The 14,019-nt window shown below is 39.0% G+C and overlaps 1 protein-coding gene across 1 annotated transcript; it reads left to right on the top strand.

Annotated features, from left to right (window-relative positions):
* Positions 1 to 101: 101 nt before the first annotated feature.
* On the top strand, positions 102 to 10,329 carry LOC128456521 (protein starmaker). The gene is made up of 7 exons (XM_053440725.1): positions 102 to 1,188; positions 2,621 to 2,911; positions 4,020 to 4,301; positions 4,675 to 4,779; positions 5,073 to 5,129; positions 5,707 to 5,865; positions 6,696 to 10,329. Exons 1-7 carry the CDS (start codon positions 1,140 to 1,142, stop codon positions 8,630 to 8,632), a joined length of 2,880 nt encoding a protein of 959 aa, XP_053296700.1. The 5' UTR covers positions 102 to 1,139; the 3' UTR covers positions 8,633 to 10,329.
* The last annotated feature ends 3,690 nt before the right edge of the window (positions 10,330 to 14,019 follow it).

Raw genomic sequence — 14,019 nt, forward strand, 5'->3', positions numbered from 1 at the left:
AAGCCAATCAAAGTAATTAACTTTCAGAAATAAGACATTTAAAAATGCTTTAAAAACTTAAGTTTTCTAGCGTGACTAAAACATAAATGATATCTTTGCGACAATTGTCAATTTACAACAAGCTGCGGGAAATGAGTCAGATATATGAATGCAAATCAGATATTATATTCATTATTTAGATTATTTGTTTGTTTATTCAGTTGAACTCTAACTGCACTTTGTTAATGTACTTGGAAACATTCCCTTTTTTTCTCTATCTGTCTCTGTATTTGATTTGTTCTGGTTTCTTTGTGTGTCAGCGACATTTTTCAATATATAACATAAACAAGTGCAGATAAATCAAACTTCATATAAGGACCGAAATGAACATATTATTGAGCATGACTCAGACTTTTGATTTAGTCAAACTAGTATTCAGCTAAAATGTGTGAAAGAAACAAATACTGGGTTGGCACGTGTGTTTACATACTCACCACATCTGTGTGGTAGCGATACTACTCAAAGGGTAAACCACATAGTGGAATTTCCGGTTGTATTTTCAAAGTAAAACGCAGGCAGCTAAAATTAAATAGAAAAAAAAGATCGTTTGGAGAAAATGTGTTGATTTAAAACCAAGAGGCTTTAATTACTTGACCACTCAGTTATGTATATGTGAAAAACCTACTAACTTTCAATGCAGGTCCTTAGAGAGACCGAGAGAAAAAGACGAACATATATAAAGTTGTCTGTTCATAGTAAATACATTAATAAGTAGTACGTATATGTTTGAACATCTATATAAATATATATGCATGTATTATAAAAGGATGGTCAATTTACAGGCGTCTAAACTCAGTTTCAGCAGCCGCTATGTTGAAATGTTGAAATGTATGTTGTTATTGTGAAGGTCCCCACACCGGAAGCTCAAGTTTACACCTGTAGAAAGAAGAAACTTTCACTTGAAAGTATTTGTGAATCACACCTGTCGGTTTACCTGGCACAGGTTCGCTTTCTCTTTCTAGTCCAAACGTTTTCTACGGAAACTAAAATGACTTCTTGGACTTTTTATTCTGACACGGACGGAACTCTGTCCCCACGCCAGTAGCGAGAGTGAGTTTAAAACCACGGCTTTGAATCCAAGACATTCCTGCGTCTCTGACATGGCTCTGTGTTACTTCCTGGCCTGTGTGGTCGCTCTCTCCAGTCTCGGTGAGTTGTTGGTGATTGTGCTGGTTTTTCTGGTTGTTACTTCTTCAAGTGTGGACATGAGAAACACCCTGCACTATGAGGACGTGCTGACTTCACTGACAAAGTCTGTTTGGTCAAGTTAATGATTTAAATACAGTTCTGCGAAAAAGTTGAGCTCATATATGGACCAAGCTACAAAGTGTTAAGTGTCTTGGGCTTGGCAATAAACCAGTAACAGTGTTATTTCACTATTAATTAATAAAATCCTTTTCCATCGATCACACAATTCAAATATATATATCAATGTTCTGCTTCTGGACCAAAAGAAGATATTAAAATCATGATCTTCACTCAGCAGCACATATTAGTCTTTAAACATTACATAAAATGACATTACATATAATTTAAATAATCATTATTTCACATTTATTCATTATCAACATTGACTGACATGTACATTTGATCACATTACAATTGTTGGCCATATTGTACTGCATGAATAGTGTTACACTTTTTTTTAAATAATAAAGTTACATTTCGGCACCAACTTATTATAAGAATCTAGCATTACTTCCTGTACTAAATACCAAGCAAATCCATCCATTTGTATAACTCTGCTTGGAAAACATGATTTTTAAGAGAGCAATTTTGAGTATTGATGGAGTAGACTAGTGTTCCTTCAGGATGGTCTCTTCTGGCTTTGAGCCTGTCAGGGTGAAGGCAATATGTCCATAAGTGTCTCAGCTGAAAAAGCATAATGGTGTCCTTCAAGAAAAGCTAAGTAGATACAGAAAACCTGCAAAGCCACGACAAGGAATACAAAATGTGAATTATTGTTTAATCTGTAAATTATTTCAGCTTTGAATCAGTCATCTCTGTAACTCATTAACAATGAAAAAACCCTTAAACCCGACCTTAAAAGTGAAACTATGGGAAACATTATTTGACACAACGCTTGTATTTAAGCAGTCAGTTCAGGTACGACCATCTTCTATGACAGTAGAACAATCCCAATGACAACTGAACAAGCTCCATCCACTGCAAAGTGCAGCTGAAAGCTCCCAGAAACACTAGTAAGTGGACCATGAGTAGAGATTATTATATTAAACTATGCGTGTATGAAACTATATTTCAAGGTCAAGAGACAGAACCTTCACGCACACATTGTAAGTTTATAATAATACATGAAAACCCTCTAGAACAGAATGTAGAAAACCACCAATAATAACTTGAGTCTCAAAAAGGGTCATACAGTGGGTTTGTTATATAAACTGAACATTATACGCTTGATTCAAGTCGAAGTAACTGCAGATACATTTGTATTAGGTTATAATGCATCAGTGTATCTCATACACCCTTTTGTGCTGTCATGACCTTTTCAATCTTTAAAATACACTGAACTCTTTCACATCTGATCCGGCTTGTTTCTCCGCATTTCCTTCTCCGTGTGTAGTTTCTGCACAACCTCTGACGTACGTCCTCCTGGGGCAGGAGGTCCACCTGAAGCCAGCCTTCACCGGACACCCTGACGATATCCTGTGGAAACACGATGGCAACAAAGTGGTGGAGTTTAATGGGAAGGAGGAACATGTGTACAACCGTTATCAAAGCAGGGTCACCCTTGACTGGGTCTCTGCAGAGCTCAACATCACAGACCTCAGACACGAAGACAGCGGAGAGTATGAACTGGAAATATACGTGAACAAAGGGATGCATCGTTTTGCTTATAATTTGGAGGTCATAGGTAGGTTTTTATTTAACTTCTTAACAAAGTGACTCTATACTTATATATAGTTAATTGATGGATTCTTTAAACATTGGTACCTGCCTTCTATAGCTAGAAGTCGCTGTCTTACCTTCGCCATAAACAATCTTCTGACAAGTCCTTGCTATTAGACAACCGGCATCAGGTGGACGGGTTTTTAAATTGCATGTACAGCTACCTATTTTTTGTCTCAAGTTCAAATGAAATTCACAAGTCTCAATGTCACAATGTCCATGATGTTTTTCTGTTGCACCCGTAGACTATATTTAAAGATGAGGTTTCTTTTCCCCCTGTTTTACAAAAATGAAACACTTTTGAAAATAATTGTGAGCCATAGTCCTCTGCAGGGGCTTGTTGTGACACGCGCAACTAATCCTGAGTTGCTCTTTGTCTGTCATGACATTTCACTCAAATTGAAAACCAAACATTTTAACAAAACCCTTTTTTTTTTTTTAACATCTACTTTGATTCCTGCTGTGGTTCATGTACCATCCACTAACATGGAGGATGCAGGGTTTATGGCAACCAGCCACCGGGGTCAGGGTCTGTATGCACCAGTCACAGAGGGCATTTTACTGCAGAACCAGTACTTACCTTTAATACTCTAAGAACGTTATGCTTTCCTACATACTTAGACATCCTACTTACTGTGTATGTATTTTTTACGTTGAAGGATTTTGAAAGCAAGACTTTCATTTCTAAGTGCTTCTACATGGCTGTGTGTTACTTTGCTGATAAGAGTCCCGGTTATCTCACCTAATAAAAATAAGTTATGTAGTTCTGATTTTTTTTTTTTATGGCCATGGTATCAATGAAGAACATTGCTCTCCATGAAATACTTGTGCTGAAGGCAACATTATAATCTGGGCATTGCAGTTTTTATTTTTTAACCATGATAGTTTGTTATTATGACCATGATGTTGTTAACCTTATACATGATTATAATTAACACTTTTCATATCTCTTCATTTCTATTTTCTCCTCCTACCCTCCCTAGTCCAGATATAGTGGTGTTGATGCATGAATGTAATGTTAATCATCAAGTTGTATTCATTAATGCATTTATTTAATTTATAAATCCATATAGATAAGGTCACCAAACCCAGCGTCTCCTGTGACATGAACAGCAGCAGCTCTGACACAAGTGGAACCTGGGCGACCCTGACATGCTTTGCAGAGCCCACACAGCCCCTGTCCTCGTTGAAGTATGAGAATAAGTATGATTGGGAATCAAGTGGACAAGTGATGCCCGGCCCTCAGTTAACAATATTGCTGGAGGATGAACTGGATGATCAAATATACACTTGCAGGGTGAGAAACCCTCTGACTTTTGAAACGACGACATTCGCTGCGACGACTTGCTCCCCAGGTAAGATCTCACTCAAGTATCAGGTCCACTTTAAAATTTATTTAAGGTATTTGTCATTTGAAACAAATGAACTTTGAGAAATCAAGTTACACGGTTGTTCTTAGAATTCATCCACCGAGAAATCAAGTTACACGGTTGTTCTTAGAATTCATCCACCAGACGTCATGGGTCTCTTCAAGAAACACGATACCACTGAATGTGAAGACTTTGATCTTTCAAACTCAGCTGAGCTTCATTGACTTCAGCTGCTGACAGCACATGAACAAGATCTTGAAAATTTAAATTGAAAACAAATTATACGTGCATCATTTGTCTATAATAATGTGATGTAATGAGAATTTGCTATAACTTTGACTTTTGTGTTTTTATGCAGCTACAAGTTCATCTGTAGCTCTGGCTGTCAGTCTAACCATCATCTTCATCATCATCTTCATCGTACTACTATTGGGTGTAGTGTTTTGCAAACTAAAGAATAAAGGTACAGTTAAAAACAAATTAACCCTAATAAGCAGATTTATTTATTTTTTGATTTAAAAGATCTTTTTAAAAAACTCAACATATACTGTATATTCACTGACGTATTTACAATGTTATCTGGAAGAGTTGAGTTAATGTAATAGGCTTAAATGAGGTAAGATTCTTTCTTATGTGGAGATCACATGGTTCTCCAGCTGTTTCTGTCTTATACTACTTAAGTCAATGTTATTGATTCTGAACTTCCAACCTATGCAAAAGAAGAACATTATGTTTCTCTCTTCCTCTTTTTTTCAGCATGTTTTGCAAAAAGCAACAGAGATGATGTGGAGAATCGGCGTTCAGCAACAGAAGGTACGATACTGCACGTGATTCAGTGGGGCTGCAAGTAACACATGGTTTGATGTGTCCAAACTTCAGACAATTACAAGTCATATAAGAATTTGTCCAATGTCATTATTTTAAAGTAAGTGATTTATCAATAATCATACTGTTGTTTTGTCACAGTAATAATAATAATCAGAAAGATAATAATAATGTTTTATTCATACAGCACCTTCAACTATTCTGTCTCAAAGACACTTTACACACGAAACAGCAAATAACTGCTAAATATTAAATAGACATAATCAATTTTGCTTATTGACTATTACTGTAGGAGCTAGAAATAAAAGGTGTAGCATTGTTAGTGTGCTGTTGACTGTTAACCTCAAAGCTGCACAGTCCTTTATATATAATAACAAAACACAATGATGCATCATGCGACACCTAACTGCAGAAGGTCGTGATTTACATTTTTTTTTATTATTAATGATGATTATTGTCGAATCTCCCCTCTGTCATTTGTTTCATATTATTGAGTTACACAATATATTTTGTGTCTTAATCTTTATGTTTATTTTGTCTTTTAATCCGTCTGGTAACGACACAGATCAAGATGATGAAAAAACTCATTTTTTGCACGGAGCGCCCACGCTGCCCTCTCATCAGCGACTCAGCCCTTTGGTCCAAGCTCATAGCAACGAGGCGAGCGGTCTCCCTGCCGACAATCCCAGAGAACACGCGGCTACAGATTGGGACAAAGGAGAAGGTAAAGTCTGTTTCTTGTGCTCACTACTTCATGGTGTTTTAAGTGTCTCTCTTGAGCTGCAAGCTAAACCCTTTTACTGTTGTTGAGACATTCCTTTGTGTGTTAAGTTAGGTTTAAAGCAAATTGATAGAAAATTGCATTTCTAACAATGGTGAAAGAACATGCATTGTGTTATGTTTTCCTCTGTTTTTCTCCTGTCTCTTCCCCGCTCTCAGCCAGATGACTGAATGACACTGGCTGGGGGGGGGGGGGGGGGGGAATGATACCGAAATATTTTAATATAATTCTATAACTTTTATTACTTTTTTCCTTTGGGGGGTTAGGGATATGTCAGTAATCCAAATATGAGTCTTGTGTTCTTTAACTTGTCTGTTGGTTTTGCTTGTGATCAATCAATCATTCAAACTATAGTTGATAGAACTTTACATACAGGTTAGTGCAGTTGAAATTGCTACACAATGCAGTGATAGGACAATGGAAACAAAACAGCCGACAATTAAACAGTACAAAATATATTTTAAGAACTAAAATAACAATACAAAGTAGAATAAATCTGAGTAATTGAATAAACTCAATAAAATAAGATAAAAAAACTGATAATACCAAGGGCGAGGTAAAATATGATGACATTTTAACCATACACCATACACCTGCAGACCCTGGAGAAATTGTTTATGATCTTTGGTCACTGCAAAAAACTTCCATCGAGTGAGACTGAATCTGACAAATTCCAAACAAAAAGTGCTTTGATTGCTCACTTCTGCAAATGCTTAGCAGACATGCACAGTTTCTGTACTAATATCTTTATCCTTTTATTGAATTTGTTTCAGAATCAAATAAGGAGGAAGATGAAAGTGAATACACACCACAGAAAACATTTGGTGTAACACTCAAACCAATACCTTTGAAATGTGCCCTTCCAGATTCAGACCACCAGCTAGAAAGCAAGCGCAGGCATGTGTCAGAGTGTGAGGGGCAGTCAGACAGCCACGCAGCCGAGGAAGAGGACCGTCCGTCCACCTCTCCTGAGCAGAACATGCCAGACACTGTTCCAGGTGAACATAACTCAATGTCGTCAGAGGGAGTAACACAAGCGAAAGAAGACGACCAGCCAGAAATGAACAAAACGGTTTCTGGAGATAAACATGAATCAGATGGAGAAGAAACAGAAGAGAATCTATATTCAGACACCTCTCAGAGCCCCACACCAAAAAATACAGACAATACTCAAACCAATACGTTTGAAAAGTCTCAAAACGCTAAAATACCAGATCCAGACCCCAAAGTAGAAGGCGTGAGCAAGCAGGAGTCAGAGTGTGAGGGGCGGTTAGACAGCAGCGCAGCAGAGGAAGAGGAAAGTGAGGGTAAAACTGAGGAGGACCGGCCGTCCACCTCTCCTGAGCAGAACATTCCAGAAATGGCTTCAGGTGAACATCACCCAAAGTCGTCAGAGGGAGAAACACAAGCGAAGGAAGACGACCAGCCAGAAATAGACGAACCTGTTTCTGGAGATGAACGTGAAACAGATGGAGAAGAAACAGACATTCTATGTGAGGACACCTCTCAGAGCCCCACACCAAAAAATACAGACAATACTCAAACGAATAAGTTTGAAAAGTCTCCAAACGCGAATATACCAGATCCAGACCCCAAAGTAGAAGGCGAGAGCAAGCATGAGTCAGATTGTGAGGGGCGGTTAGACAGTAGTGGAGCAGAGGAAGAGGATGACAAGGGTAAAACTGAGGAGGACCGGACGCCTTTCTCTCCTGAGCAGAACATGCCAGAAACGGCTTCAGGTGAACATCAATCAAAGTTGTCAGAGGGAGAAACACAAGCGAAGGAAGACGACCAGCCAGAAATGGACAAAACTATTTCTGGAGATAAACGTGGATCAGATGGAGAAGAAAACAAAATTCTATGTGAGGACACCTCTCAGAGCCCCACACCAAAAAATACAGACAATACTCAAACCAATATGTTTGAAAAGTCTCCAAACGCGAATTTACCAGATCCAGACCCCAAACTAGAAGGCGAGAGCAAGCATGATTCAGATTGTGAGGGGCAGTTAGACGGCAGTGGAGCCGAGGAAGACGATGACGAGGGTAAAACTGAGGAGGACCGGCCGCCCACCTCTTCTGAGCAGAACATGCCAAACATGGCTTCAGGTGAACATCGATCAAAGTTGTCAGAGGGAGAAACACAAGCGAAGGAAGACGACCAGCCAGATATAGACAAAAGTGTTTCTGGTGATAAACGTGGATCAGATGGAGAAGAAACCGACATTCTATGTGAGGACACCTCTCAGAGCCCCACACCCAAAAATACAGACAAAACTCAAACCAATACGTTTGAAAAGTCTCCAAACGCGAATATACCAGATCCAGACCCCAAAGTAGAAGGCGAGACTAAGCATGATTCAGATTGTGAGGGGCAGTTAGAGATCAATGGAGCCGAGGAAGAGGATGACAAGGGTAAAGCTGAGGAGGACCGGCCACCCACCTCTCCTGAGCAGAACATGCCAAACATGGCTTCAGGTGAACATCAATCAAAGTTGTCAGAGGGAGAAACACAAGCGAAGGAAGACGACCAGCCAGAAATGAACAAAACTGTTTCTCGAGATAAACTTGAATCAGATGGAGAAGAAACAGAAGAGAATCTATATTCAGACACCTCTCAGAGCCCCACACCAAAAAATACAGACAATACTCAAACCAATACGTGTGAAAAGTCTCCACTCGCAGCCCTTCCAGATCCAGACCCAAAGTAGAAGGCGAGAGCAAGCATGAGTCAGAGTGTGAGGGGCGGTTAGACAGTAGAGCAGCAGAGGAAGAGGAAAGTGAGGGTAAAACTGAGGAGAAAATGAAGGAAGAGTGTGATTCAAAAGAAGAAAAGCCAGCCAACATGAGCGAGAGTGAGGATAAAGAAGGAGAAAAGAAAACTGAGGCTGTTGAAAAATTAGAGTGAAAATGTAAATACAATCAACTGGAATATAATTCAAATGAACAGCGGGTGGAGGACTCTCAAACATCAGGCCAGACAAACATCAACCTGTTGGACTGAAAGGAAATTATGGAGAGATTCACGTTCAGGAAGAGCCACTGAGAACAAATACCTAAGTGAACAAAAAAGGACAGTTGTTGGGTCGAAGTCCACAGACCGAAAGCCGACATGTGATTTATGCATCAATGCTTTTGTTCCTTTTTTAAGGAACACAATACAAAATGTGTCATTCAAATGAATTACTACCGATATGTAAGTATCACTGAGTTATCCACCTTTATACACAGAGAAAGACGAGCCTGCACTGGAATGACATTACGGAAAGGACAGTGTTTGGGAATTGGCAAAATAACACATTAATAATTCCGAGAGAAAAGAGAAAGAATCTCTGTCATTTAAACTTTTTTCATATCTTGTTTTATTGCGTCCTGCAAAAATGAGGGAAATCGCTCATCCCTCTACAATCGGTTTCCCATAATGATGTATCATAAAACAGGATTTGCGGATCGGTCTCATAGCGCATTTTGGAGCAAAAACTAAGCAAAGACGAGCGTCAAGAATCCATAGAAGACTCAAGAATATATATGATTTTATGGTGCTTCATAATTTTATACATGCTGTCAATGTTAACCTCATGACATGCTTTGAAGAATATTTTATCAAATTAATTAACAGTCCAATATTTAGTCAAAACCATGAGGTTTTTTATTCACTAATCTATTGATGTCATATATTTTTAGAGCTCAGGGTTTTTTATTTTTCAGCACTGATAATTTATTAATTGTTTGATTTCCATTTGTGACATTATAATTACTTTATTTTTATCTTTGAAGTTTTAATTAACTGTTGTTTTGTAGTTTTGAAAACCTTCACTACATTTATCAGTAAATAAAACAAGGGTTTTACAGAGTTATAAGAGTTTTGATTCTTTCCGTTTTAGTGAACGTGCTTGATTTAAGATTCCTTTTTAAAGTTTGTGTTCATTTAATTTTGTACAATGCAAAAAAACTCAGAGGTTTTTTGTAGATATGCGTTAGACTGCAAATGAATAACCATAATTGACCAAAAAGTACTGATGCTGCATGAAGGATATGTAATAGTATGATTGTATCACTAGGGGGCAGTGTTTATCAGTTTTAGGTGAGAATTTCGTTCCTTCAGCTGAGCTGGTTGAAGGATGTGCTGGGCTCAAAAGGCAGGTTCCAAAAATAAAAAGAATAAAAATATTATAGCGAGATTTGGCTTTTCGGAAAGTGACTGCAGAAAGTCTATGTAAAATGTTAACTATTCATGCATGTGATATTTCAAGATGGTGTCTGATCTGCTTCACGGATAAGAAAAGTTCAGAGATATTGTTGGTACAGTTTAAATGAAATGTGTCTTATCAGCTCTATTCCGCTCTCAGGAATAGAGCATGATTCAGTGTAAAGTGGATTCAGTGAATAAACGTGTACACAAAGGTTCTCCCTCTGCTGGATGACAAGCTGTTGTAGATTTCTAGATTGCACCGGCTGGACCATGTGAGAAAGTGACGCTCGATTAGTTTAACCTCTGAGTCACCGAGGAGCCTGTGATCTGCTCCCACCCGACCTGCGGGTTCAGGGCACGAGCCGAGAATGAACAATATCGAGTTTCTGTTGTCGCAACAGGAAATGTTCGAGTATTGAATTATTTGTGGCGATGGGGCTCTGCCTCCTCACACGAGGGTCACAATGTGGTTCCACTGAGACGCTGCTGATGAGTCGATGGCAGCAGGGAAGCTCAGGTCCTGGGTCAGAGTCCTCCAGCAATGCTTTGTGTTACATATTTAATATCAGTATCTTTTCTCCGGGCTTGATTGTTAGAGCAGAAGAGCTTTTATTTCCCCCAGATATTGAAAGAATGAGTCAATGTGACATATCAGCCCCTTGTTGTCCTTTACTGCAAGACTGGTTGTTTCATTTCCTTCATCATATGTTTACTTCACACTGGAGCATCTTGTTCTCTCAGACCAAGTTTCTCTTTCCCCCCTCGGACTGTTTTGGTCCTTTTTTTTTGGCCTCGCTGTAAAAGGAGAGAGCGAGGGGGAGAGGAAAAGAAAAAGAAAAAGAAGAGTGGGTCGACCTCCAGAGCTGCCTTTTATACCAGGTTGATTAGCATGCTGGGCTGTTTAAGTTGCCTCCTGGAGGGCTGACGTGAAATTGAACAATATCCTCTGACTTTCGCGACCGGCCCCATAGCTTCTCATTTATTTTTATGCAGAGTTCGGACAGAGCCCTGGCACCGCTCCACTGCTCCGAGGAAGCAGAGCCCAGGGAGACCACGTCTGGGTAGATTAGGACAAATCAATTAATATCAGCACACAAAAAAAGTTCCTGGCTCTTTCTGGGCCGTGCTTTATTGTGTGCAGTGCGGCCCGGGTGCCCACTATAATTATGTGGATAAATTGCTAAGTGTGGTTGCGACATTATAATGAAGTAATATCCCCTTCCTATCGCCATAAACAGCTTTTATTAAATCCTGATCGACCCTGCGACCCTGCTTTTACTTTATTAAGGAGAAACGGCAGAGCATTGTTTGTCCCAGTTATTATTTTACTACATTTAACAAGGTTGCCCTCTTGGATGATGATGTTTATGACTGTGTACGTGGGTCCAACTCAAGCTGCATGCTTTTAATTTTCTGCTAACATTTGGTCTCATGTATTATTCAAATATGCCCAGGGCAGAAAGATTATTATACCCACGGCAGAAACCAGCACAGTGGAAACACTTATTTTAACTCTTAGACCTATAAAAGCTACAAATGGGGACTGATAAAACAGGTATAGGTCGGACAAGGAGAGTTGTTTGTCCTCCCTGACCAAATATGATCTCAGACGTCAGGGGTGATTTAAGTAGCTTTAAATATAGCTCAGCTCCTTTTATGATTTTTAGATCATAAAAGCCTTGCTCTGCAGGGGAGGGAGTTATGACCAGATAATAGCAAGGATGATATATATACCTCTGTAATGTTGTCATTACTTCAGTAATGAGAAACTGAAGTTGAGGATGTTATCTACTGTTCGATCTATGAGACACAACCACTGCTGCATATGTTCATATTTACCCCAATATGAATATATTTTCTCTCTGTCAGACTTTGTGATTTTTTTGTTACAAGTTCACATGAGAAAAGACCTCGCAGCCATGGCTCAACTGATTTACTCTATCAGGTTTTTTATTTGGAAACGCTCCAAATTGTACACACTATTTTCTTTCTAGTTCCATCGATCTTTCTCTTGAGAAATCACCAAAACGTTGAAAAAAGCCCTCACAATGTTAAAGAAAGTGAAAACCATTCTTGGACCTGCAACAAATACACAAGTCTACCCTCCACAAGGTTTTGTGGTAATTTGTGTTGTACTTTTTGTGTAACCCTGCTCACAAACACACAAACAGATGCAGATTAAAACATTAAAATATTATAGTAAAATATTTTCCACAGCTAAAAAAAACACAAACCTTTTCTTACACGCACAAAGTATTTCTTCAGCTTTAAGACCTAACCACACATTTACATACTGGTCAAGTCCCAAGCTGAAAACTGACAAGCAGCCATTCACACCCAGGGTCCTTTTAGAGTCTCCAATTCAACAAACTCCTGGAGAGAACCCATGCAGACACAGTGAGGCTGTGGCCAAACCAGGAGTCAAACCGAGAAACCGCTTGCGGTAATGCAACAGTGTTTATCACTTTACCACCGGGCCGCCCCGCATTCAGATGTGCAAAAAGTGATGAACTACTGCAGCCTGTGAAATGATTTGTGATCAAGCTCAATAGATTAATTACCTTTTTTTTTTTAGGTGCTCCATAAATACCTGCGTTATGTCTAGAAATGGGAGATGTGCACTTGGAAAGCAGATGATAAAAACACACTGAGATGCCTGCTGAAAATAAAATCACACATTTCCAACAAAATTGCCTGCTACATCAACATTTGGGAATTTCTGTGAAAAGTCAGAAAGTCCAAAGCAAACTCGAAATAAGCTAAAATAGAATTTTGTGGAAGAGATTGTTATTGTTAATATCAATCTGTGCCCACCAGTCTGTTGGTCAATGTTACCAATCGTGGTTGTGAGGGAATTTTCCTTCTTGATTTTTTCCTCAAGTTTCTTTTCTGACGTTTGGGCCGTGTTTCCACACCAACATGTCACTCAATATAAACAACAGCTCCCTTACTGTTCCGAGGATATATCTCTGATTGGTAGATAGCCATAACAAACAGCCAGTTTCTACGGATTAACTGTCCATTGCCTGTTTATGCTCTTTGTGGAACTAGAGCGGTTCTCTCAAAAATAGTAGATACCGAGCAAGGGGAAAATGACAGTGACTGTTTTATGGTGAGCTGTGAATCTATGATTGTCAAGTCATATGAAAATATATTTATATATAAAGATCCTAACCCATCAGGAAAAGCTTGGAAAACTTGTATTAATTCGATTGGATAGTGAATTGAAAGGTCAAGACTCTGCCAGAGATCTTTTATTACTTTGGTTGGGATGAGGATTTACTTGTGGGAACAAACGGAACTGAACACAACAGAGACATTACCAGAGATCCTGTGTTGTTTTGTTTAGGAAGAGGGTTTACTCCGTATAAACTGTAGACATTGGATGGACGTGTGCCGAGTCTCAGGCCAGCCACCGGAAGGAGGTGGCTGATCTCAGGCTTGGTGCACATCTGACTGATGGCAGCCCTGTGATATATTCAAAGCTTAAATTAAGTCTCTGGCTGGAAGTAGTTGGATTTGAAAAGAGATTTTAACTTCCTTCCATTTATTTCAATGCGGGAAACATCTTACAAAATGTTTGATATTTCAGAAATTATGAACAATTGGACAATTGAATATATCCAATAATGTCCTGATTGATCTGCACAGCAATCCCACCAATCACAGAGGCTTTCTACATCTCATTGTGGCCTGGGCTTGAAGAAAGATCTCATCTTTAATCCTGAACGCTTCCTCACACAATGTTTTGGCAAAATTTTTCATCTGAAACATCAATAGGTGAATATTTTATTTTGAAAGGCCAGGGAAATCTTGGAGTCTTGACATGTTTCTTCTCCTGGGCATTTGCCTTTGGAGAAGACTTTCATCTTTGTGGTGGGAACAAAGAACTTGGCCCGATTTGTG

The sequence above is a fragment of the Pleuronectes platessa genome, chromosome 14, assembly GCF_947347685.1.
Source record: "Pleuronectes platessa chromosome 14, fPlePla1.1, whole genome shotgun sequence".
NCBI classification, from domain to species: domain Eukaryota; kingdom Metazoa; phylum Chordata; class Actinopteri; order Pleuronectiformes; family Pleuronectidae; genus Pleuronectes; species Pleuronectes platessa.

Bases quoted from the DNA above. Each gene is read 5' to 3' on its own strand.
- LOC128456521 (XM_053440725.1), top strand. From the start codon at position 1,140: ATGGCTCTGTGTTACTTCCTGGCCTGTGTGGTCGCTCTCTCCAGTCTC. The intron at 4,302-4,674 runs GTAAGATCTCAC...GTTTTTATGCAG, and splicing joins TGCGACGACTTGCTCCCCAG to CTACAAGTTCATCTGTAGCT. The intron at 5,130-5,706 runs GTACGATACTGC...GTAACGACACAG, and splicing joins TCGGCGTTCAGCAACAGAAG to ATCAAGATGATGAAAAAACT.